The sequence below is a fragment of the Lycium ferocissimum genome, chromosome 10 (genome assembly GCF_029784015.1).
Source record: "Lycium ferocissimum isolate CSIRO_LF1 chromosome 10, AGI_CSIRO_Lferr_CH_V1, whole genome shotgun sequence".
NCBI lineage: Eukaryota > Viridiplantae > Streptophyta > Magnoliopsida > Solanales > Solanaceae > Lycium > Lycium ferocissimum.
Genome location: NC_081351.1, coordinates 37,995,322 through 38,022,700, shown reverse-complemented (window position 1 = coordinate 38,022,700; position 27,379 = coordinate 37,995,322). Strand labels below are relative to the sequence as shown.

Here is a 27,379-nt window from a genome sequence, read left to right as displayed (position 1 = left end):
AGTACTTGCCTTGGAGTAGTCATCTCTTGGAGATGCAGTCACAAGTCTTTGGTGGCAAAATTTTTGGTCACCAAGTAATCATTTTTTTCGCTCGGCAGCCTATTTGATGGAATTCTTAAATAAGACTTTCATTTTGAGATGCAGTAAACATCTTATTCGACGATGATTTCTATCCTAGCACGCAACCCATTTTCTTCAATTACCTTCAATCTTCAGTTTTGCCATGGGAAAAGATAAAGGAAAGGGAAAGAGTGAGGAAGCAGTTATTCAATTCCTGTGGAACTCATTGCCAGGGGGCATCGATAACGTTTGAAAGTTTATGAGTAAAGCGCATTGGATGTACAAATGCTGAACAGCATTTGGTCAGGTGAAAATTAATTGCTGGTTTAATGGCTTCCAACGTTCTTTCAGTATGGCTTTAACTAAGCTATTTTCTTAGAATATTAATCTGAAATGTGATCATAGGCAGCATGTAGCTCTTTATTCGTTGCTGCCTGTGGATTTCAAATGTGATTTATCCAGGACCTGCAGGGTTGTCCGCAAGCTTGTGCTACCTGTCCTTTTTTTTTTTTTTTAAAGGGCAACCCCTTGCACAAAGCATCCCCCATTAGCAGGGTCCGGAGAAGGGCTGCCGCATAATTTATTTTGAAATAGGTAGCTTCCCGAATGATTTAAGCTTTTCAAAGATTGTTTTGAGATGGAAAAAAAATCATTTTACATTGTTCAGTAGAAGTACTTCTAATGCACTCAACACAGCAAGGTAGCCCTAGAATTTCTAATGGTTCTTTTCATCTTTGAAACTGTGAAGAACAAGAATCCTCTAATTTGCTTGTAAGTGATATATGATTTAAAATTACCTGGTTTAATGTTGAAAAGAAACATTTTAGATTGAGGAGGGGTTAGAGGAAATTGAATGCTTCGAGAGTTCATTGGTACTTTGAATGTCAAAAGTTTGAAGCACTCTAGCTCCACATATGAACACAACTGCAAAAATTCTCATATCTAAAAGTCTTCTATGTAGATTTTGTTACTTGACCAGATTGGAAATGGAATCATAAATGTTCATAGAAGATTTCATTAATTTGCTCTTGTTGATCAAATTCATAGAAGATATATGGTTAAATGTTTAGGAGGTTTATATTTTAAGTTGAGAACGTTAGGTGCACCTAAGGGTGCTATTAATTTGAAGAATGGATAATTCATACTTTTGTGCTAGGTCACTTCTTTAAACAAGTTATTGATGAATTTATGCTGAGAGTTATGAGTTTGACATGGCCACCATGTTACTAGCTACCTGATAAGTCACTTAAGTTTTAATTCATGACCTGATTTCTGGACTTGTTTTAGATGTTTTTGCTTTTTCTCAAGTGATAATGGGCAATATATATGGATGATAGACAACAAGTCATATTTTGTGGTACTGGGAGTTGTTCATTCAGTCCGACAAGGTTAATAGATTTAAGATTCGTTTATATTATTGTTCTTCCTACTTCCTATTGATGAATGTTCTTTGTGAGTGTCCTTTTTCCATGTTAGCTTGACCAATAACCACTAAAAATCAACAACAAAAAACCTCGGTGCTCTTGCCAGCCCCTGGGGATTTCTCTGTTGTATATAAAAAACTTTTTTTCTTCATATTTTGTATTTGGTTCATGTTCATGCATTATGTATAAAAAAAATCACCTCTTTCCTTTGGTGAAACGAGGGTAATAAGTGGTAAATTTGCTAGTGAACGCACAACAAAAGTACAAATGGGGAAAGCTAAGCAGAGGCCAGATCTTTAGTGCCATTCTGGATTGTTTTGGCACAAATTGACCTGGATACTGGTGATGCTGCTAGTTTAGCTGTACGTTTCCATGGACTGGTTTTATCTTGATGTTCAACATAGTGATTCTTCTCCTTGTTTCCAGTGTATGCTACTTTGTTGTCATTTGAGTTTGTGATAACTGTGGCTTCGATTTTCTTATTGGCAGTTGATGTGGAGCAACCCCTTGAGGTCAAAAAGAGAGTGTAGGAAGGTTGTAAGCTGTCCTCTCCATCACCTCAAAGTGCTCAGGTTGCGCGGATATTATGGCCGCACTAGTGAACTCGAACTCGTTAGGTATTTTTTGGAAAATGCCAATGTGCTTGAGATAATCATTGTTGATCCTCGTGATCGACATAATTTTCGTGTCCTGTTGGAACGAAAAGATAAAAAGGAGGAGCAAATCGCAAGAAATTTCGCTAAGCTCCAGCTTGAAAGTGAAGTACCTCCGCATATTGAGTTGGTGATACTTTGAAAGTAAGTTATTTGCGGAAATAATATATGTTAGTTTTCAGTTATTTGGACCTATCCGCTTAAAATAACGAGTGTATTTCTTGTGGAGCTTTATGTATGATCTAATTTATATATCGACATTTACTTATTTCTTGTTTATTTACCCTTCAATTCCTTGATAGTAATATTTACTTCAACGCTCAAAATTTAGAAGTTACTTTTGTAATTAGTCTTTTTGTCTTTATACATCATGTTCTCCTATTTTTGACTAAGCACAGTGGATGTGCGCATCCTGAGCACCATTTGGACAGTTGAAAATTAATTGCTGGTTAATGGCTTCCAACATTCTTTCAATATGACTTACCTGACCGAAGCTTTCTCTTAGAATATTAGCATTAAAAGTGATCATAGGCAGCATGTAACTCTTTATTATTTGTGCCTTTGGATCTCATCTAGATTTATCCAGGACCTGTAAAGTTATCTAAAAGCTCGATCTTCCTGCTGTTTTATCTTGAAATAGGTAGCTTCCCAAAAGGTTTAAGTTTCTCTAAGTTTGTTTCGACACCAAAGAAAATAGTGTTCCATTGTTCAGTACAAGTACTTCTAATGCACTCAAAGTAGAATGCTTTGAGAGCTCATTGGAACTAATCCTCAAGTTTCTGAACAGCTGCAATTTTTTTGTTGTTTGAAGTTTGAACCAATTTGAAATGGAATTACAAAATGTTCATAGCAGTTTTCTTTGCCTGCCATGATCAAACTAACAAAACGTTTATATTTTTAAGATATGAATGTTTGGAGGTCTGCCTCTGCTATTTGAGGAATGTTTAATTTATTACTTTAGTGCTCTTTAAGCAAGTTACTTATAAATTTATGCTGAGAGTTAACCAACAAGGTCGTTCTAGTATAGTGGTAAGTATTCCCCCCGTCACGCGGGTGACAATGTTCGATCCTGGCAACAACATTACATATTTTTCGTTATTTCGTCTCCGTAATGCTTTGATATGGTTTTTCTTAAATTTAATGGCTTGTTTTAGCAGTTTTTCTCTAAATGGACAACCACAGCAATGATTGGAAAATGTTGAAATTTTCAACTTTGAGATGTTAGATTATGTGGTACTGGAAATGTTTCATCCACTCAAACAGGGTTAATGAGGTAAGTCCCATTTATAAATATTGTTCCTACTTCTTATTGATATTTTGAGTGTTTTTTATATCATCTTGATCAATAACCACAACAAACTGAGGATAGAAAAAATAGGCGTGCATACATAGTATAAAGAATAAGATTCCCGCGAGAGGGTGAATGTAATTTAATCAAACGAAGTGAGAGGGCGACCGAAAAGAAGGCTCGACCTTTATCTTGGTGGTTATTAAAAAAAACTACAAAAGTATGATCTATTGTTGGAAATCTTTTGTGAAACTAATTAGGTACGGAAATAATATTCATTAGTAGGTTTTACTAGTTAATTTGATCCCGTCCGTTTAATTCTAGGGAAAACAACACCAAATACCCTTAAAATATAATATATTTGCCAACCCCATGCCCCTCTTAAAGTAGTTTCGCTACTACCACAGCTAGTCGAATATTAACCTGACATACCCCCTCGCCCAAACCCCTTCCTCTGTGATATTTTCACAGCATATTTATATATCATGATGGTATCATGAATGAATAAGAGAAGGGCTGAAACAGTTTTCCATGATACCATCTCAATATATTTATATACCACGATGGTACCATGGTCCTGAGGAGTGTCTCATTGAAGGACTGAGACAGTTCTTCATGATACATTCCATCACGATATATGTATATAAGGCGATGAGTATTTCTGAATAAATGAACATGATCATCCATAATACCATCTCAGTATACTATACCATGTTAGTATCATAATTTTGGGGGCATTCGAATAAATATTTTTAATTTTTTTGGGGGGTACGAAAGTAATTGAGGTATGAACGGGTAATTATTTTGGTTTGAGAGGGCACGCGCGTTCTTTGCCCTAAATTTTATGCTAAGAGGGGAAACGTGATTTAATATGATGATGACTGTATTTCCAATGTTGCTTTAGCCTTTATGTGTATGATCTATCTAATTCTCATACACCAAAATTTCTCTAGTCTAGTACTACCAGATAGTACACAGAACAATTTAAATGTAACATATTGACAGAAAAACTGTTTACTGCAATGGTTTATTTGTTAAAGTCCAAGTATATCTAATTATCTAAATCAATTGGATTCCTAACAAAATCCCTAGAAATGTTGATTGAGCCTCTTTTTATATTTTATCTGGTGACTTAGTTGCGACAAATATTAGTTTAAAGGAATAAAAGGAAAATGATGGTCTCATAATCATCTAATCTTAATTCGACTGGCATAAGTCGGCTAATAGAAAACTAACTTGAAAATACCTCTCTAATTACAGTTGTTAAGTTCTTGATATTTTATTACGGAATAATTGTTAATGTTACCATATTACTAGTGCCAAGTTTTACACATGTTTCACTATTTTAATTCATGTCCTTTGACCGTTCCAGTTCAACGCTTTCTTTCGTTTCAGCAATTTTACATTAAATATGGTTTGATCCGCACCCAACCCGTTTTTACCATATATTAATGGGTGAGTTGCGCTATGAACCATTTTTCTATTTAATGCATTTTCAACCCACCTCTTTACTACCACTGATCATAATGTTATTCTAGATAAGTTAGTTTCTGAATCATTTAAAGAATCAAGCATTTTTATAAGTATGACCTTGTAGGTCCTCGTTTCATATGTTTCATCTCCTAGCACCTCATGACAATTATTATATGCAATTCACAAGCTCAAGTTTGATCTCGGCATACGAGTTATTCCCTGCATTTCAATTTGTTTGTCTTAGTTCTTTTGTTTAGACAGTCAAGTGATACTTTCTTTGAACCATAATTCTTTCAAATGCTTTCTAAATATTTTGAGTTGTGACTTATAATACTTTTTATGTAGATTCTAAGTAGTTAAATGATATAGGTGTCAAAAGCAGAGGCGGATCCAGGATTTGAAACTTATGGGTTCCCAGCTAGCAGTGTCTATTGTTCTTGTGGGTTCTCAGCTCAAATTTCTTATATATTTGAAGGGTTTCACATTATAAATACAAGGTTCGGATAAAAGTTGTGGGTTCCCGTGAACCCACACCCAATGGTGTGGATCCGCCCCTGGTCAAAAGTGCGTATACAGTCTAGGTTCATGTAATCATCCAACTTATTTTGAGGTTTGACAGAGATTAGACGAGTGATGCTTAACGATTGATTGCAATGAATTAAGTCCAAATTGACTCGCCAGATTTTTGGGTTGAAATAGTTACACTAGTGTAATATGACAATTTTGTTGTCAACCCACCCTTTGAATGTCTTAAGCTAAAGTACTACTAATTCCCTAGCTAAAAAATTAAAAGAAAAGAATGAAATAAATGGATAGAGACTATTTTTTCTAATCAATCGCAACAAGGAATTGTTCGAGTAGTGGTTTTGAGTTGAATGATTGGGAAACCCACTTATATTCCCATCAATGTAATTATTTGATGAAGTAGTGATTAGCAATTCTTGATTCTAATTGTGTAATCTCCTGAATATTGAGATTTGAGAAAGGCCTTTTGTAAAGCCTAATGTATTGTTGAAGTCGTTCCCAATCCAATATGGGAACTTGAGAAAGGCTCAAACTTTTCTTGTTCCAAAAGCAAACAGCACTTCCTCTATCCCTACTTATCATATTAACTATGTAAAACCTTACCCCATTCGATATTTTTATCAAATCATACTAGTTTATATAAATTAAAGTGAGAATATGATAATTTACTATGGTTTAGTGAAAAAGTGTATGTGACATGCATTTATTGGGTTGATGTAATTTTGTGAACACTGGGTAAATTTTGATAAAAAACTAAACTTAATTAGCTACACCCGGCGTTTATACAAAACCACACTAATTTTCCATGGTTAAGAGATAAATTAAGGTGAGATTTGTATTGACTAAGTATGATTTAATAATTAAAATGTATGTTAAGACATGGCCATATACTTATTATGAGTTGGTATAAGCACCGAAAGCTGTCCTAATACGATGGTCTAATAATAAATTAAAAAGAAACTGTTGACCTAGTCTGTCGTCCAATTAGAATAACAAATCCGCATTTCTGACCGCTATGATTGATAAGAAAAGGCTTTTTCTTATTCTTTCAAAAATAAATTTATCATATTAGAATAATTAAACTATGTCTAAATTGTTCAAAAAATACGAACGACTCAAAGGTCAAATTTCAAGCACACTACTGTCTATCCATGGTCATCAAGTAAGACATATCAAGACATTGTAACACCAATCAAGCAAATGAAAAATGTGGAAAAGTGCAACATATCGTTTCTTTGTTCCTAAGGTTTTAATATTCAAAATAAAACGAATTAATTGAAGGGAAAGGACGTCAAATAGAGGGAGAACTTGGAAATGTAATTCCAAAAATCCAACATCCTAGCTAGCAAACATTCCTTCCAACTTTGGAAAGTATAAATGTAGTGCTTTAACTTTAAATGAACCCCCCAAATTGCGCTTCTTTCTTAAATTAATTACTTAATTAAAAGCTTAAAGAGCATAAATAAATGAATTAATAACAAATAAAAGGGGCATACCAGATTTCTTTGTGCTTGAAATTTCACAAAAAGACAATATAAAATAATAAAAAGTAATTTCTGAATGCTGGAGAAAGAAAAAAGATAGTCTATTGTCCATTCTATATGATCTTACTTATGATTAGTCAATATGTTCTTTGGACGGATAAAATTCCTCCACCATTAATTAAAGGTTTCGGGTTCGATTCTGGATATAGCAAAAATTCTAATAGTGAGCATTTTCTAATTTAGTGGACCTTATGCACGCGAGTCTGGATTAGTCGAATCTAATGTGGATATCGTACGCTGAATGAAAAAGAAAAGTCTAAGATATGTTCAAACCATCCGGAAAAGAAAAAAAAGGAGCGTCCTATACAAAATCTTCCTTGTGTATTACTCTGATTTCTTAATAATGAGATGACCTGAACCTATATATATAAACAAGCAAAATATAAACACAAAAATTAATTGCTGGTGACTAACACTAAGTTGGATCCATTGCATAGCTTTCTTTGCTTTTGATCCTCATCCCTCTCCCTTTCTAATTGAATCTTTGCATCTAATAATGCCCTCTTAACTTCCTCATCCTCTTGTTTTTCTTGTAACAACATTTCAAATTCTTGAATTGCAGCCTCCCATCTTTCGAACTGCGTGCCAAAAATCAAAAGGGCAGAAAAAGTTGGAATAATTACATTTTTGGACCGCTAATAACCAGAAAAAGTATAGAATTGTATATTAAGTAGTACTATAATATACATATAATAACACCTTGTATACGTAGATATACATATAATATACATTTAATATACATAATCAGTGTATAGGTTTTGGATATTTTGACTAGCGCCCGTAATTAATTTCGGCCAACGGACCAAAAACGAAAAAAGCCCAAAAGAGTTCATCTGACCAATGTATGATCTATGTAATACTACTAGAAATTAAATTATAATCTTTATAATTGACACCTTCTTCGATTAGTATTTAGTTTGTATAAAAATTTACCTTCATGTAGCAATTAGCTCTTCGGAGTCTAGCCTTTGTGTACGAAGGACGTAACACAATAGCTGTACTGCAATCCTCCACTGCTTTTTCAAATTGTCCCAACTTAAATCTACAAGTTGCTCTGTTAAATAACAGAACAGAATTGTATGGATCCTGTTCTAGTCCTTCAGTGTACATAGAACAAGCCTCTATGTATTTTGATTCCTTAAAAAGCTTGTTACCCTTTATCCGAGCTGATGCCAGCCCTTTAATTCTTCTAAAAATTGTGATTATCTCATTGCTAAGATCGAGTTTTGCAGCCTCTTGAGCTGCAGTGATTCCATCGTCGAACCTGCCTACTAACGCGTAAACTTGTGCTCGAATTATTATCAAATAAGCTGTTTTAGTTGATCCGAAAAGGCGAGTGTGAAGCTCAGTTTTGAAATTAGGTCCCTTCTGAATGGTGGTGTATGCCTCCTCATGTCTATATAACTTCATCAATGCTTCTGCTCTCATTGCAAAGATCTTTAGGGGGAAAATGGGAAAAATAACAAAGTGTAAGTACCTTTAAATATGTAATGTGACTAATTTTCTAATTAAACTTGATGAATAAGTTATGGACTAAATTGTTTCAACCTGTGGAGCTGAATCTGCACCAGAAAACAATGCATTGTGGCTCTCACTAAGTAATATGCTGTAATCCTTTAGCCTATGAGCTTCTATGCAATTGCATATGATTCTTTTAAGATCTTGAGCCTCTGCAATGTCCCTTTTGTAAACCTTTGGTCCAGATTTTTTGTAATGATCTATTGCTTTCTCTGCTTCTCCCAATCTGTTGCATGAATATTTGTAACGAACGCCATCTAATTAATAAAAATATGTTCTGTTTGATCACATTTTAGTACCTGAGATATAGTCTTGCAAGACGATATTGAGCGTTGTGATAAAAAGGGTCTAGCCGAATGGCCTCTCTGCATTCGATCATTGCTTCAATCAGACGGTTCAAATTCATCAAAGCTGCACTTTTGTTGCTATAATAACAAGCATTTTTCGGATTGATGGCGATTGCTTGATTATATAAAGCCATTGCTTCTTCAAATCTTCCATGCCTGTAATGTTCATTTCCCATGGACTTGAGTACATCAGGATCCAATTGGTTTAACATATGGCTCCTTAGATTAGGTTGCCTTACTATGTTCCCCATCAATACTCTGCCTTTCTGCAGGGTAGACTTTTGGTCACTTGAGCGATTTTGGATCCTTTGGCCTAATAACATAATGTTGCCCGTGCTGGAAGCACGGTTCATCGTTCCATTCATGTTGGATTTTTGGTGATTAATGACAGTCGGGCTCAAGTCACTCGAGGTGAATGTTCGTACCCTCCTAAGATTTTGAGTGTTGGGCGCCAAGTTGACAACTTGTGACATTTTGTTCGTGCTAGAAAAATTGGATGATTGCTTCTTCGACCCGCTTCTCGTACCATCAGATGTTGATCTTCTAACGTGTTTTCGATCATGTGAAATCGAATTCCTCGGAGTGATTGAGGGTGGCTTGGCTAATTTCTTGGTGCTGGATTTGTTGGAAATTTGTGACACTGATTTAATTTGCTTACAATTTCCGCGTTGAAAAAATGCTGCCATTAGACCACACCCCAATTGAATTTCCACTGATTTGTCTGTAATTCCCCCCATATCTCCTCTTCAATAAAATCTTCTAAGTGGTTAATCACTAGAGGAAATGGAAGAATTTATATCCAAAGTGAAGTATTCATGAATCAAAGTGGAGAGGTCAACTAGAAGAAAAAATGGATCAAATATTAAACACAATGAAATAGACACATGGTCCAAGAAAGGGGAAAGATGAAAAAGAAGCTTGAATATGAAGGGTTCAATGTGATAGGCCCTGATTTAGATAGGAGAAATATTTGAATACTTATATATACACTACTCAAAGGTCCTAGAGTCGAAGCCAAGAAACCAACTTTATTTTCTTTTTGAAGCTTAGAGGGGTTAGGCCTATCAAACAAAATTCCAAAAGGGAACAAGACTTGGTAGGATATATCATTCTAATTTCCAATAAAGTACCATTGGATGTCTTATCAAGAAAGTGTTATTTGGAACGATTTCTTTAAGTTTTCTCCTGTTGTGCCAAACAAGTAGGACCCTGGAACCAAATCCAATCATAACAAAGTTGAGTATCACACGTGCAAACATTCATATTTCATTCACCGAACCTTGTGAAAACTCTTGGGCTTACCGGAACTAATGCTTACACGCAAAATAAAATTACATTGACATAGCTGTAACGCTCAACTTGAGATTAAGGGTGTGTTTCGAATAGAGGAAAACTCGTTTAAATTTTCTCATGTTTGTTTATTCAAATAGTTTTGAAAAACATCTTTAAAAAAAAATAAGTTCTTTACAAATTAAGAAAATTCCTTAGTAGGAATATGAAAATAAGTTTCATAAAAGGCAATCGAGGCTAAAAATGCCATCCTTGAAAAGGCAATTCAGGCTAAATTGTCATCCCTCCCTCCCCCACCCACAAAAAAAAAAAAACAACAACCTACCCCATTCCTATAACTCCACTCACCCATAGTATTTGCCTAGATAATGGGTAAATGCTCTTATGGCAATATTTTTCATTTACTTAGCAAACACCAGAAAATAAGTAAGAAAATCATTTATTTTTCAAGAAAATATTGTCCAAGAGAAAAAGTTTCCCTTCATTCCAAACACAGCCTGAGTCTGCTAATATAAAACTGAAAAGAAACAAACACATACAACTAGCGGGAGTTCAACTGTTACGCAACATCCCTATGCTACAAAAAAGAATCTATATATAATATAAAGCTAGGAATAGAAAAAGTGATGTGGCACCTCTCTATGACCTAGAATGCTATTTATCTTTTTTCTCCTTTTTTTGGATTTTTTCTTCATTTTAAAACTAAATCAAATGTGCTATATATTAAAGCATCCAAATGTCACTCTATTAATTTCATTTAATGTAGGGAGGTTACATACTTACATAATGACATTTTTTAACTTTTCCTTCTTATTTCTTCCGGCTACTTTCTTAAAAAGTCCAAGAGACGTAAATCTCTTAAATATTAGTAGTAATCAATTTTACCCTATTAATTTAATCACTAATTAAAGGTTATAATTTTAGATCAGTTACAATCCTTTCACCTCTCCTATCCTCTTCCTTTCCCATAAATTCACATAGTTTTCATATCCATATTTTCCGTGAGGACCTGTGATCCTATCCAATTGGTTTCAGATTTTTGGTGCTGCCTGGGGCTTCCCAGAATCTGCTAATAGAATATTGTTGCAGTTCCTTGGATTACTGTTATTGTTTAGGTGCATCAATTATGATAAGTATACATTTTGTGACAAATAGACACTTCTAATCTTAATGTGATTTTCTTCGTCCATGATTTTTACCATTTCCATAAAGAGTATCATTTGTTGATGATTTTGTATTTTGAAGTGTCGTTCTTGGTTGAGCATATCCAACTGCTATCCACTTAAATATTATATATGCGCTCTCTTTACTCCGTAAATCTGCAACTTGCTATGCTTGTGGTAGAAGATGTGATTTCCTTTGTGTCATAAGAGTTTACTCTACAAACTTGATCCTTTCTTAGGTTGTATATATAACTTATTCATCTGTTACCTTTTCTAATGTCCGTTCTAATTCTAATGTGATGATGCAAGTCCGAATAATGATTAGCGATTACAATAAGGAGCAAGAATTCAAGTTAGGTCGATCAATATAAGTATTTTAAGTGGTTTTATATATATATATATATATATATATATATATATATATATATATATATATATATATATATATAATTGTTAATATTTTGAAATTTTGAGTATAAAGAGGAAATTATCTTAATGAAAATGTAGGGAAATAAGCACGGACAAAAAGAAGAAGAAAAAAGTTAAGGGTAAACGAAAGGGAAAATAAACAGATGAAATAAACAAAGGTGAGAAAGCTTTTTATATATTAAAACAAAACAAAAAAACTGTACAATTTGTTTTTGTGGATTTGGTGTAATTTGATTTTCCATTTTTTTATTTCATTAGAATCCTTCTTCTAGATTTTAATACAGAGAAATTATGAAAATAATCACATTTAATTATCTAATGAAAGGGAAAAATCAATACTTATAAACACATATTAATCTTATAAAGTAATAAACATATTTTTAAGTTGTATACGTAAGGAGTTCAAAGTTTCTTAAACCTTTCCTTTCTTTACATGTTTTTTCAGAAACGTTAAGAATTAGTTTCACCATTATTAGTTTACTAGAATTTGAAGACTACAAAGATTTTTTTTTTTTTTTTTTTTTTTTTTTTGTGTGTGAAATATTATAGTAGTATTTAGCTATTGCAGAAATTTAGTTCATCGATTTTTAGCAAATCGTGAAGCCTTCTTTATTTTTGTATAATTTCACAAGGTTTTTGGTTGGCTCGCCTATATGTATGATTGTAAAGCAGTGTGGTATGACATTGGTTGATTTCATTTCTTACTGTATCAATCGGGAAAAATGATAACATTATATATGAGCTGGCCATACATGTAGTTAGAGAGCTACCGATTTTTTTTTATTTTTTATTTTATAATTGAATGATGGAAACTTTCATCTGGCAGTCCTTGCTCTGTTTGCAAATAACCCCATGCATATAAAATTCATTTTACCTTTTTTTCTTTTTCTTTTGAGCTGCATTCACGTTCGTTTGATTACATTGCTTAAATAAGAAAGAAAACATTGTACAATCAAATCACTCTATAATAACATCGTCGGGTCTGAAATTTTTCAGCTGTTATAAAGAATAGCTGTTATACACCTATAACAGCATTGACATTTAAATAATACTTCGCTGTTATAGGCAAAAAAGATGCATAAAATCTAATTTTCAGATTTAATTGTCAAATTCTAAGCTTAATAACACTTTGTATAACGAAGGAAGATAGTTTGATGATGAAAATATATATATATATATATATATATTCATATGATATTTTTTTGTCATAAATAGTGTATTAAATGATTAAATATTTGGTCAAAATCTCTACACTTATTATTGGTATCACAGGTATTCTATTTGTATAAAGATGGTTAATTATTATATTACCAAAAAAAGAAAATAGCTGTTATATGAGGGTTACAAAGAGCGTACTGTTATAAAGTTAGTTGCTACTGTTATAGGTGAAATGCTATTATAGAGGACTAATATATAACATAAAAAATCGGTTCCGAAAAAACTTGACTGCTATAGAGAGGTGTTGTTATATGCGAGTCTTTGTTATAGAGAGGTCTGACTGTATTTGAAATTTGATATATAAAGTTGTGTTTATGGTTAATAAACAAAACCTGGAATCAAATGTCTTCCGAGCCGCGCGAAGCCCGGATTGATTCCCTAGTTAAGAATTAACTATGAAATACATCGCCTATTGCTAAATAGCGTGTAGTTAACAATTTTTTTTTTTTTTATATAATTCATCATGAATCGGTCATTAATAATTAGGATTAGCCGTAATATTTTATTGTCTAACTACATAATTTGTCTGTTGTTAGTCCTTTTTTCTTTTTGTAGTGTTAGAAAATGAACGGCCTCTTCTTAAGATTACTAGATGGCCTATGCCCGTGCGCAAGGGCCCAATACTTTAGATTATAGTGTATCTATGTATATATAGTTATGTTTGAATAGCGATAATATATATATATATATATATATATATATATATATATATATATATATAGACACACACGAAGCATGGGTTTAGTGCTCCGTATCTAAAACTTTATTATATTCGTGTTTGCTACGAAAATTTATTAATACTTTTTAAAAGAGAATCGGGCTTCTTCTTTGCTTGGATCATTCCATTTCTCGATTCCCTCGATTGGCTCCTTTCTTTAATGGAGGGCATTCCTCTTTACGACGGAGACGCTGACTTGTTGAAAAGAAAACTATTTTCCTCTCTTTGACATAAAACAATAGCAATATTTAAGCATCAGTTGATACTTTCAATTTTAATTCGATTAATTTAAAGGTGTAAAATACTTATTATTTTTTTATCAAATTTTAATTTGGATAATTCTAATTCAAATTATTAAATTAATTTTACATGTTTAAAATGAAACAAAGTAGAAATTGATTTTCTATTTAAATGAAGAAATGCTATTTTTTAATTTTTGGTAAATATTCTCGGTTTAGTTCATTTTACTTGTCATGTTGTCTTTTGCATGGTTTTTTAAGGAAACGTGAATTATAATTATAATTTGACTAATTTACCTTATTCATTATTTGATCTCCATTTGATATTAATCTCTTTCACATTTATTAGAGTAAGAATAAAAATGAAAAAGTAATTAAATTCAATCTTATTTTAAAATATAAATATTTTAAGTATATTTATGTTAGCAATCATAACAAATAAATGACATAGCGGAATAGCAAATACGGAATTAAATATCTAGATTAGATCTCGGGCTAATAAAAGAAAGGAAATTGTATGTATTTGCCTACTAAACCTTTTGAAGAAAAACAATAATATGGGGTCCATGTTTTTTGCTGTGCAATAATTTCATTTGCTCCCACTAATGGGTTAATACGCATGTAGCAATGAATCCACTATTATTGACTTGATGGGGATACTTTGGGAATTACATGAATATTGTTTGATTTTTTAATATATGGGGTGCACTTTTTTTTTTTTTTTGACATTGCTTGTTTTTTTTTAATATGGGGTCCACTTTTTTTTCATGAGTTTGGAGAGGGTGGGGTCCACCCTTTTTTTTATGAGTTTGGAGAGGGTGGGGTCCACTTTTTTCCTTCTTTTTTTTTAACTATATAGAAGCATTTTTTTTTAAGAGTGACTGACGATGAAGCATGGGTAAACCGATGCTTCTATATAGTAGAAAAATAGAAATATAATAAAGTATTTCTATCTACTTTTTAAAAGAGTTGGTAATATAAAGTATAAAATGTCATTTTTTTGCCCTTAAATAAAAAAGTGGGTGGGACCACAAAGGATTTTTTTGCCCTTAAATAAAAAAGTGGGACCAAAGGACGGACGACGATCTTGCTTATAAACCGGCTCTTCTATATAGTAGTAAAGTAATATATATTGTTCAAAACACGATTAATAAAATATTGTAGTTTGTGCTCCATATCCAAAACTTTATTATATTAGTGTTTGCTACGAATACAAAGTTGGGAAAAATTTATTAATAGACTTATTTAAAAGGAAACCATTTTTCTCTCTTTGAGATAAAACAATAGCAATATTTAAGCATCAATTGATACTTTAAATTTTAATTCGATTAATTTAAAAGTGTAAAATATTCTATTGTTAATGTATGTAGATTGGGCCTAAACAATACCTATTATTTTTTATCAAATTTTGATTTGGATAATTCTAATTCAAATTATTATATTAATTTTACATGTTTAAAATGAAACAAAGTAGAAATTTGATTTTCTATTTAAATGAAGAACTACTATTTTTTAATTTTTGGTAAATATTTTTGGTTTAACTCATTTTACTTGCCATGTTTTCTTTTACACGGTTTTTTAAGGAAACATCAATTAGAATTATAATTTCACTAATTTACCTTATTAATTATTTGATCTCCATTTAATATTATTTTTTCTTTTATGACATTAATCTCTTTTCACATTTATTAGAGTAAGGAAAAAATGAAAAAGTTATTAAATTCTACCTTATTTTAATATATAAGTATTTTAAGTATTTTTTTTAGTGGAAAACGGACGACGAAGTGCACCCATGCTTCTATAAACTTTTTTTAATATTGGTTGATGTTTAATTGGGGCCCACACCTTTTTTTTTTTTTTAGTGGAAAACGGACGACGAAGCATGGGTGCAAACCCATGCTTCTATCTATACTAGATGGCCCGCCGTGCTGCGCACGGGCCCAACACTTCGGATTATAGTGTATTTATGTATATATAGTTGTGTTTAAATAATATATATATATATATATATATATATACTATTTCCAAAATAATTTTTTTTTTCATGAGTATTTTAAGTATGTTGTTGTACAATAATTTTATTTACTCCCACTAATGGGTTGATACGCATGTGACATCATTATTGATTTAATTGTTTGATTTTCTAAACATTTGTTTTTTAACATTGTTTGTTTCATTAATATGGGATTCACTTTTTTTTTAAATATTGCTTGATTGTTAATATGGGGTCCTAATTTTTTTTTTCCGTGAGTTTGGATGTGGTGAGTTCCACTTTTTATTTTTATTTTTTATTGCTCGGTGTTGTTTAGTATGGGGCCGAACCTTTTGGACATTATTAGTTTGCACTATTTTTATGCATATATAATATATATATATACACACACTATGTTCAAAACACGATTGATATAACATTATAATTTGTGCTCCGTATCTAAAACTTTATTATATTAGTATTTGCTAAGAATACAAAGTCTGCACTTTTTTTTTTTACATTGATTTTTTTAAAATATGAATTAACTTTTTTTTTTTTAATATATTGCTTGATTTTGTCAATATGGGATACTATGTTCAAAACACAATTAATATAACATTGTAGTTTCTGCTTCATATTTAAAATTTTATTATATTAGTGTTTGCTACAAATACGCATAGTGTTTAATATAGGGCCCACAATTTTTTCACATTTGTTAGAGTAAGAAAAAAATGAAAAAGTAATTAAATTCTATCTTATTTTAATATATGAGTATTTTAAGTATGTTCTTTGTACAATAATTTCATTTGCTCCTACTAATGGTTTGATACGCATGTGGCAATGAGTCTATCATTATTGATTTAATTGTTTGATTTTCTAAGCATTTATTTATTAACATTGTTTGTTTTATTAATATGGGATTCACTTTTTTTGTTCTAATATTGCTTGGTTATGTTAATATAGGGTCCACTTTTTTGTTTCCGTGAGTTTGGATGTGGTGAGTTTCACTTTTTTTCTTCCTTTTTTTTTATTGCTCGGTGTTATTTAGTATGGGCCCACCCCCCTTTTATTTTAAGGGACAACGGACGATGAAGCATGCTTTATATAGTTTTTATTTATTTTTTATTTTATATTCCCTAGTGTTGTTTAGTATGGAGCCCGCCCTTTTGGACATAATATATATATATACTATATTCAAAACATGATTGATATAACATTGTAATTTGTGCTCCGTATCTAAAACTTTATTATATTAGTGTTTGCTAAGAATACAAAGTTTGCACTTTTTTTTTTTGACACTTTTATTTTTTTTAATATGGGATTCACTTTTTTTTTTTTTTGTTTATATATTGCTTGATTTTGTCAATATGGGAAACTATGTTCAAAACACGATTAATATAACATTGTAGTTTGTGCTCCATATTTAAAACTTTATTATATCAGTGTTTGCTATGAATACGCATGGTGTTTAATATGGGGCCCACATTTTTTTTTAATATTGTTTGTTTTTTTATTATGAGATTCACTTTGTTTTTAATATTGCTTAATTTTGTTAATATGGGGTTCACTTTTTTTTCCGTGAGTTTGGATGTGGTGTGTTCCAAATTTTTTTTTTTAATACTGGTTGGTGTTTAATATGGGGCCCACAATTTTTTTTAATATTAGTTGTTATTTAATATATATGGGGCCCGCAATTTTTTTTTGATACAATTTTGTTTTAATTTTTTTTTTAATTATGGGTTGTTTAATATGGAGCCAAAATATATATATTTTTTTCATGGAGGGGCCCACAACGGACGACGAAAAGGGAGCCCCAACCCATGCTTCTTAATAGTAGAAATAGTTTATATATATGTGACCTAAGCTTGCTTTATGTTATTCGAAGAAAGACGTCAGCCAGTCCTTTTTTGTTCGTAAAATAAAAGATGAGAAAAAGAGAGGTCTATAGCAGAATTAGTTTTTTATTTTATTATTATTATTTTTTTTTGAAAAAAATTGCAATTACACATAATTTTGCACGTCTATCTAACAAGTTTGTTTACCTTATTAATTTTTATTAGAAGTGATGAATATTTCCAACAAATTAAAGCTTGTTTAAGAAATATATCTACTGAAAATGAGACTTTTCAAATGGGAAGGAACATAAGATAGTCAACAAGATTTAATTTGTTGGATGAGTGAACTAACTTCTTGGCAGCAGAAAGAAAATGAAAAGAAGACCTAAAGATGAAGTTTAATTTGCGTAGTCTAGTGGAACTCAAATTTCTGTATATCACATTGTGTTCACTTTGAAATTTGAGGCCACTTATATAAATTCCAAAGAAAAAATAAATAAATGTCAAACAATTTGACCAAAAAAACATATGCCTGCCTGATCTTTAGACACTTTCTGCTGTCTGTATGGCTCTAGAAATTTAGTCGGTGCCTGCCATCCATTTTCAAGCAAAATCAAATATGAAACCATGTGTTTTTCATTCTTGTAACTGGAGCCCAGTCGACTTACTACGTACTTCTATCTTACTTCCCAGTCTCCATATTTATATATCATATTTTTCTCTTTAATTTATATACCAAAAACTATCAGAGTATTTAATTTAAAAATTATTGTAACTTTTTATTTTATCATAATGAGATGATTTATAATCACATAAGTGTTATGAGTTGTTTTAGATAAAAAATTTAGAAGTCTCTTATTTTTATTTTAAATTTTATGTTCAATTAAATATCACCACATAAACTAAGACCGAAATAATATCAATCGCTGTAGTTATATGCAATTTCGTTCGCCGACAAAAGTGAAGGTATTCGAAATTTCGCGGAGTTCAGTTTATAGCAAGACAGCCAAGTACGGCATAAATAAATTGCCTGTGGTCTGATTTTTTTTAGAGTAAATTTGTGCATAATTCTAGCCTTGCCGAAAAGATAGTCAAAGTTTTCAACTTTGGAAAGAGGACAATACACAAGTATCTATCTTTTTTTTCCTTTTCAAAATAGAAGATCTTTAAGAAAATTGACATCATGATTTAGTCAAAATGTAAAAATTATTTTGTGTCACGATTTGCTCATTCCATTATCATTTTGGAATAACTCGGATTTTGCTTCTAATTACTACTAGTAAGTATTTAAAATATTAAGAAGTTTAAATTCAATTAACACGGCATCGGACATTGTTATTGCTTGATATCGGGTTACAGGTCGCTTCAAGTGGACTTACCCGACTAAATTAGATAAAAGAAAAAAGGGAGAAGTTACCATCTGAGGGAAAGTTATCACTATAGGCAACGTTAAAGAGGGATAATCAAATATTTTTTCCGCCAACATTTTCTTCTCTCCCAAAAAAATGCCTCTTTTTGTTTTCTCAAGAAAACCGACGCTCTCTTCTTGTTGAAGATACAAAATCCGATACTTTCCAATACGTAGAAATGTAGCGAGACATTTAATTCATGATAATATTTTACTTTATTGTCAAGAGATTCAAAGTGGACTTAGAATTAATTTTTTCAAGTATAACCAGCAAAGGATGTGGTGCAGCGGATGGATTTCTTTCCTTCTTAGAAGAACCGGGTTCGAGTTGCAGGATAAAAAAGTCATTCGTAAGGAGTGCTTCCCAATGAATGGGGCCCTACGCAGCGCGAATTCGGATATAGTGCTCCAATACGGGTATCGGCTACGGAAAACCAAAAAAAATCTGAAGTATAATTTTAACTTCACTCCATGATAATGACACAATCTTTCCTTCATGTTCTATGATTTAGTTTTTGCAGTCATAATTAACAAGACATTGAAGCAATTGAAGTTTAGCCGAATAAAAGCAATCTTAATACGTAGCTATGGGACAAAAACATCACGACAACTCCTATATTTTGCTTTTCAAAAAGCAACCATGCACTACCATCCCCTATTGTTAATCCAAACGAATTTTTCTGTATTTTTATAAATAGATCAGAGAGATCCAGCTGTTTTTGTCGAGAATAATTTTAATTTGTTGTTACTCGAAATTTGCCGATCTTATGAATGCACATGTTTATATTTCTCGACACGTGTATATGTTATACGTTATCGTGAAACATTTAGTTGAATCAAAATTAGCAACGTAATACAAAAGGAAGTGTTATATTTTATCAAAAGAGACCTGCCAATGGCACCCATGCCCTATTTTGTGCTTGCCTTTAATTTTTGCCTCTCGACAATTTTTTCGCTGGCCTGTCATAAGATTATATTTTTTTTGCATCATAATATCCACAATTTATGCCCCGCACCCTTAAGAAACGTATGCCCCCTAGGCATAAGTTCGATTGCTAAGGGGTAAAACTTAAAGGCTAACCCATTTGAAGGGGGAAAAATTAAAGATCAAACCATTTGAAGGGTTAAACATGCAACGACACTTACGCCCCTATTTTATATATACTGGTATTTTTTTTTTTGTCCCTCATAACAAATAACTTTTTCACGGGCATAAGTTTATATCTATAAATTATATTCCGCATGACTCAAGAACTTATGTCCCGCTAAGCATAAGTCGATTGTTAAAGGCAAAGACCGGCCATTTGAAGGGGAAATCGTGCAATTTACAATCAACATAGGCGACATAAGTGCCAATGACCCTTATCAAAATGGAAGTAAAGGAATGCTAAGAAAAACTTGTTTTCTATTGGTTGAGATGGATTAATGAAAATCTAAGAAAAGCTTATTTTTATAGATTTAAAAATGAAAGCTATTTGCTTTAGGATTAGGAGTACACTTAAGAGTCATCAACCATAAGCATGCATAGGGGGGAAATAATTACTAAATGAATTGTGAAACCTCACAAATAGTCTACACATAAAAAGGTACTTACAACATCAACACGTTGGTAACTGGTAGAGAAATTACTGGTTTTCTCAGAAACTATTAGAAGTAGAAGTGGAGAAGGAGCCGATAGCGTCTTGTTTGAAGTTCGATAGTATTAATTAAAAGTTAAATATTTGAAAATTAGATAAATAAATAATAATAGAATGAAATTAAGCTATCCCATGAAAGTTTTACATTTTTTTGCGCGGATTGTCCTTTAAAGGTGTTGGTCTTTAATTTTTGCCTTTCGCTTAAAAAAGGGACCGAAAATATCTCGAGGTTCTGGATTCGAATCCCCACTCAGTAAAAAAACAACAATTTCGCAAGGTAAGGCTTCGCGAAAATTCTGTCTTATAAGGCAGAATTTGCCTTAAGGCATAACTAAATTCTGCCTTTAAGTTCTGCCTTAGGCAAATTCTGCCCTATAAGTTAGTTATGCCTTAATGAAAATTCTGCTTTGCGAAATCTCGCAAGGCAGAATTTCTTTTTACTCTGTTGGGATTCTACAGACTTTTGCCCGAGTAGGCCTAATTTGTTACGAAATTCTGCCATGCGAATTTTTTTATATACTCTGTTGGGGTTCGAACCCAGAACCTCAGGGGTATTTTCGGTCACTTAAAGTGCCGAAGGGCAAAAATTAAAGACCAGCAATTTGAGGGGAAAAAATTAAAGACCACCCCGGAATAAGAGCATTTGTGCGAATGACCCAAACTTTTATAATAGAAAAATTTACTTGCCACAACAACCTCTATGAGGTATTTATTGATAATAATATTTAATCTATTTATATTTCGTAGCTACAGTGATTTTCTAATTTACATATCGTAGATATATCAAATACATAGGGTTATTCCACTGTATCAAGCTTCTCCCTCACCCCTCTCTCTCTCTCTCTCTCTCTCTCTCTCTCTCTCTCTCTCTCTCTCTCTCTCTCATTTCCCTCTCTCTTCAGCCCCATAATCGTCTTTATCATCCTCTCTCTCTCCACCAAAACTCTATCCCCCAAAACAGAAAACCCTAATTTCCACACTCTCTCTCTCTCTCTCTCTCTCTCTCTCTCTCTCTCTCTCTCTTAATATTCACCATGGCTAAGAAGCGAAAAAATGGAGCTTCCGAATCCACACAACAACAAGTTTGAAGAACCACAAGACAATAAACAAGAACCTGATGTTGAACAAGAAGAATACGAAAATGATGTCGTAGAATAAGAAACAATACATGAAGAAGACGAAGAAGAAACAGATCCCAAAGATGAGAACCGTAAAGCGGCGACAATGAGATCCGCCACCGTCGAGTCACCGGCGGAAATTCTTCCACTGGTGAATAAATCTTTGAGGGATTGGATCTGAGGCTTGTAATCGTTTTTGAGGAGTGGAGATAATCTCAAATTGAGCAAATACACATGCTCCTCATTCTCCTTCTCGTATCTCAGATCTGAGTATATTTAAGTGTACTCCATGGCTTCTTCTCCTTCTTGTATCTTAGATCCGAGTGTATTCGTCATTTTTTTAGTGTAAATATAAGTTTAATGTATTTGGTAGATTGTATTTTTGGGCAAACTAGATGTATTTGATTGTATGTATTGTTTGAATGATCTATATAGATATGTTTGTATGCAATTTTCCGAGTAAATCCAGTGTATCTGAATTTTTCTTGTTTGTATACAAATTTATCGTCATTATTTTTTGATACACCTGAATACACTCTATAGCAGTGAAATACTAGCCGGCAACAACTCAAATACATTAAAATACAGTTGATTGCATTCAACCTTTGCGACGTCCGGCGGCAACCTTACTGATCGGAGCTCGAATACTTTCAAATACAACTAAAACAAAAGGATACATCAATATACAAATACACTGGAATACACAGCTCCTTCGTACATTTAAATAAACTGGAATACAATCATTTTGAATACACATGTATGCAAAGTAATTAAGATTGCGTATATTCAAATACATTCAAATATACGCGACATCAAATAAGGTTGGATACAACTGAACGATGTATTCAAATACACTCAAATACAACGAATTTCCCTAAACTAGCTACGATATGTAAATACATAAAATGTAGCTACGGATTGTTAAAAGCTCTTAAAAGGAAGTGGTTTATGTAAGTTGCCCTTTATAATATAGGTGACGAGTTAAGCCCATAAAATATGACGTGTCTAATTTATTTATTTTTAATGTTGGGCTAGGCATATTTTTGCAATTTGGGCATCATTCATATCAATTCATCTAAAAGTACGAAAATTGTGCGGATTGTCCTTCATATTGTTTGGTCTTTAATTTTTGCCCCTCAAATCGGTGATCTTTAATTTTTTTTTTCCTCTACTTCTCATTTAATGAAAATTTGTGGGCCAAAGTACTTTTATTCGATAGTCTATGAAACTAGAGATTCGGGTTCGAACCCCAGCAGAGGCAAAAAAAAACAACAACAACAATTTCACAAGGCAAGGTTTCATAGAAAACTATGCTTATTCGGCAAAAGTTATGCCTTAAGGTATAGTTCTGTAGTATATGTAATTCCTTTTCTGGCATAATTTTGTAGTATAACTTAATTTCTACAAAATTATGCCACACAAGACATAGTTTCTACGTAGTTTCTATATAGTTTCTATGTAGTTACATAGAAACTATGCCTTGTGGCATAGTTCCACAGTGTGGGATAACTTAATTTCTACAGAACTATGCTGAACAAGACATACTTTACGTAGAAAATATGCCTTAAGGCATAAATTTTGGCTGAATAGGCATAATTTATTATGAAATCTTATTTTGCGATTTTTTTTTATACTCTACTGGGGTTCGAACCCAGAATCTCAAGGGCATTTTCAGTCACTTAAAGTGCCAAAAGGCACAAATTAAAGACCAACGATTTGAGGGGGAAAATTAAAGACTACCCCCGAAAAAGGGCATTTGTGCGAATGACCCTCTAAAAGTTGGGTAATTTGGACTAAATATGTAACCCAAGTTAGTCCACAAAAAAAAATTGTCAAAATATTTTTCTGATTTTTTTATTTGATATGTTGGATATAGTTATAATTAAAAAAAATAGTTTTATATGGTAATTAAATAAATTATAAGAAAACAAATAAAGAAAGTAAAGATTGGTTAAAGTTGTGAGTGTTGGGCTATGACCCATTATTTAGCCATTTTATAACATGTTTGGCCGAACTTCTAAAATCAGTTTATTTTGAAAAGTATTTTCTCCAAAAAATTTTTTTTTAAATTACTTTTAGTGAGAAGTAGCGTGTGTTTGGTTAATAGGATTAAAAAGCACTTTTGAACAGCAATTAGTGTTCGGCCAACTTTTAATAGTGCTTTTAAGTGTATTTTCTCAAAAAAAAATTTAGAATAGTACTTTTGGGGAAAAGCTACTTTTTAGCTTTTGAAAAAACAGTTTTTGCTACTTCCCAAAAGCATTTATTTTTTTCCAAAAGCTTGGTCAAAACAACTAACTTTTAAAAACTAAGCACTTTTTGAGAAAGATAAGTAGTTTTGGCCTCCCAAAACTTGGCCAAACAGGCTATTAATCCAATCAAGTAGCTTTTGAGTAGATTAATGACCCGTTTATTTATTAGTTTAGTCCATTTTAACCTACTCAAACTTAGCTCATTAAGTTGTCCATATAACACCCCTAGTTTGCAATAGGGCTAAATTAGAGTACTCTTTGAATAAATTTTTGACCAATTTGTTTTTCCACCAAGGACATTTGTAATGTATAACTTCACAAAGAATTTTCATCTCAAGCACTAGAACCGATTGATAATTTTATTGTTTCAATTTTATTGGAAGTTCCCAAAGGGACCAGACAAATTGTTTACAAAGAAATTCCACCACAACATAGTAAATTTATATGTGGTTTTGGACGAGGAAACGGTTCACGCTACTATTATTCAATTTAACTAGAGCAAACTGATACGAATATGCTACTTTCATCCTAATTTACGCGGCACATTTCGAATTTCGAGAGTCAAATAAATTCTTCTTCTTTTTTTCACAATCTTTCACGTAGGATGATAATAAAGGGTAATTCGCAGGAATGCCCTTATTTTGGGGTTGTCTTTAATTTTTGTCCAGCAAATTGGTGGTCTTTTTTTTTTTTCTTTTTTTTTTTTTTTTTTTTTTTGTCGTTCGCCTAACACCATGAGGTTTGGGGTTCGAACCCCGGCTTAGTAAAAAAAAAAAAAAATCGCAAGACAGAGTTTTGTAGCAAAGTTAGGCTTATTCGGGCAAAACTCTACCTACAGGCAGAATTTTGAATGCAAAACTCTACCTGCAGGTAGAGTTTTGCAAGTCAAAGTTAGGCCTCGGGCATAGTTTGCCTTCAAAATTCTGCCTTAAGGCATAGTTTGCCTTCAATGGAAAATTCTGCCTCAAAACTTTGCCTTGCGAATCCAAACATCTGCCTTGCGAAAAATTCCTTCTTTTTTTTTTTTTTTTTTTTTACTGAGCTAGGTTCGAATCCAGAACCTCGGGTTATCAGGTGAAGGTCAAAAACTAAAGACCACCAATTTGAAGGTCAAAAATTAAAGACCACCCCAAATGAAGGACAGTCCGCGCAAGAAAAACAAGATAATAAAGCAGACATGGCGACGTGAATTTTCGGCCCAATTCTCTCGTCCAATTGTGAACCCTTTCTGATCATAATTGGACCTAATCGTGGTCCAGCCCCTTGGTATGATTGGCCCATATTAATTTCAGATCTACACAATAAGCCCAAAGTTAGGCCCATATCTAGACCAATCTCGCTCCATCTTGTGCTTGTTAAATCATGGAACGTTTGCCCCGTATAGCCTTTTCTCGAGGCCACTCTTCACTCTAGTAAGCTCGGTGGATTAAAATTTAGGGAAAACTACGTATATATACATGTTAAGGAGACATATTTACGAAACGTAACGATAGTTTTCCTTATTTACAAAACATAACGATATATTACAAAACATGACGGATTTTCATATATTTTTCATTTTTTTATTTTTTTTCCAGAAAATATATATATTTTTTATAAAAAAAAATATATTTTTTAATTTTTTATTTTATTTTTTTTAAAAATAATTTTTATATATTTTTTTTTAAATATTAATTTTTTTTTTTTTTGCTCAATGGCTTAAAAAAATTACCTCATATTTACGTATGAAAGTTGTATGAAATGTGTATGTGTGAGCAAAATTTTTAATATAATTTTCATATACAAAATTTTGAGCGTAAAACTTTAAGCCTTGAATATTGTATGAAAATTGTTACAATGTTGTTGTAGTTGTATTAATTTTCCGAAACCTAATATGAAATTTATATACAAACAATGTGAATGAAATTCTAAGTCTTGAGGAAGATATACACATTTCATACCATTCTCATGCATAAAATTTTAAGCATAATGTTTAAGCCTTGATCAAAATATACACATTTCATACGTTCTTCGTATATAAAATTTGAGCGAACTTTTAAGCCTTGAGCAAGATATACACATTTCATACACAAAAAATTGAGCGATTATTTTAAGTCTTGAATGTTGTATCAAAGTTGTATACAATGTTGTTGTAGTTGTATTAATTTTACAGAAATCTAACATGAACTTTATACAAAAAAAATGTGAGCAAATTTTAAGCCTTAAGCGAGATACAAATTTTATACCGTTTTCATACACACACTTTTGAGCAGACTTTTAAGCCTTGAACGAGATATACACATTTCATACCGTTTTCATACACTAAATTTTGAGCGAACTTTTTAAGCCTTGAGCGAGATATACATATTTCATACAACTTTCATACATAAATTTTTGAGCAAAAAAAAAAATATTAATTTTTTAAAAAAATAAAAATAAATTTAAAAAAAAATATTTTTTTTAAAAATGATTTTTAAAAAATAAAAAATAATTTAAAAATATTTTTTTTTTTAAAATATAAAGCATGTTTTGTATAGGATTTGTAATGTTATGTTTTGTAAATATAAAACTATCGTCACGTTTCGTAAATATTTCTCCTTAAGATGTATATATATGTCAAAGACCCTAAAATTTATATCCAAATTTATTAGATGAACTTTTTCTTTTGCTGATAAATTTAGTTAACTGAATTAACGGAAACAGAATTTAAATAGCGGCCACAAAAATGTCAATTGTGCAGATATCCTTTAATTCGGTTCAATGCAATAGAGGGAAAGTGCCGTTTTCATCTTAGAAGGCTTCGTATGTAAATCACATGAGAAATATATCAAAAAAGACATATGAACAAGAAGTTAAAGTGTAAAAGGTAGAGCAATTAGATGAAAAGAGCTATATCTATGTTAAAATAATATGTAGTAATACTCATTTATAGATTATTTTAATTAGACTTTTTTCTAAGAACAAAATGTTTTCACATAAACGTGGAGTTCATATTTTTTAGATATATGCTAAAGGAGAAACAATTAAAACAAATATCTTAGCGCATTTAGAAGTCAGTAGGATAATACATCCTAGCAACTTTGGGTCACTGGACCATATTGGATTGGACATCTCACCCCGTGGACAAGGTTTTGAAATAAGTGCGCTGTTAGACCTATTTTAGGACTTCTGTTTAAGGTTTAGCTGGAATTTATATTTTTTACAAATTTAATCTTCAAAATAAATTTTAGACTTAGTCGATGTTTAAACATTTAGACATAAGCGTTTAAAGTTTGGCTTACATGTCCGA

General features: G+C 31.9%; 1 protein-coding gene and 2 long non-coding RNA genes across 8 annotated transcripts; 1 reads left to right on the top strand and 2 right to left on the bottom strand.

Annotated features, from left to right (window-relative positions):
- Window positions 1-374: 374 nt before the first annotated feature.
- LOC132033754 (uncharacterized) lies at window positions 375-5,730 on the top strand. Of its 6 annotated transcripts, none has more exons than XR_009408868.1 (4): window positions 375-1,846; window positions 1,974-3,410; window positions 4,821-4,880; window positions 5,268-5,730. It is a non-coding gene; the product is annotated as an uncharacterized LOC132033754 (long non-coding RNA). The 6 variants fall into 6 exon arrangements; XR_009408866.1 differs by having other exon boundaries at window positions 5,244-5,730; XR_009408864.1 differs by lacking the exon at window positions 5,268-5,730 and having other exon boundaries at window positions 1,974-2,285; window positions 3,295-3,410; window positions 4,821-5,221.
- Window positions 5,731-7,266: 1,536 nt separating this feature from the next.
- LOC132033753 (TPR repeat-containing thioredoxin TTL4-like) lies at window positions 7,267-9,842 on the bottom strand. Its single transcript, XM_059423808.1, has 4 exons — window positions 8,785-9,842; window positions 8,516-8,711; window positions 7,901-8,404; window positions 7,267-7,545 (listed from the first exon to the last, which is right to left on the bottom strand). Exons 1-4 carry the CDS (start codon window positions 9,567-9,569, stop codon window positions 7,363-7,365), a joined length of 1,668 nt encoding a protein of 555 aa, XP_059279791.1. The 5' UTR covers window positions 9,570-9,842; the 3' UTR covers window positions 7,267-7,362.
- A 4,726-nt stretch (window positions 9,843-14,568) lies between these two features.
- Window positions 14,569-15,634, bottom strand: LOC132035397 (uncharacterized). Its single transcript, XR_009409235.1, has 2 exons — window positions 15,201-15,634; window positions 14,569-15,155 (listed from the first exon to the last, which is right to left on the bottom strand). It is a non-coding gene; the product is annotated as an uncharacterized LOC132035397 (long non-coding RNA).
- Between the last annotated feature and the right edge of the window lie 11,745 nt (window positions 15,635-27,379).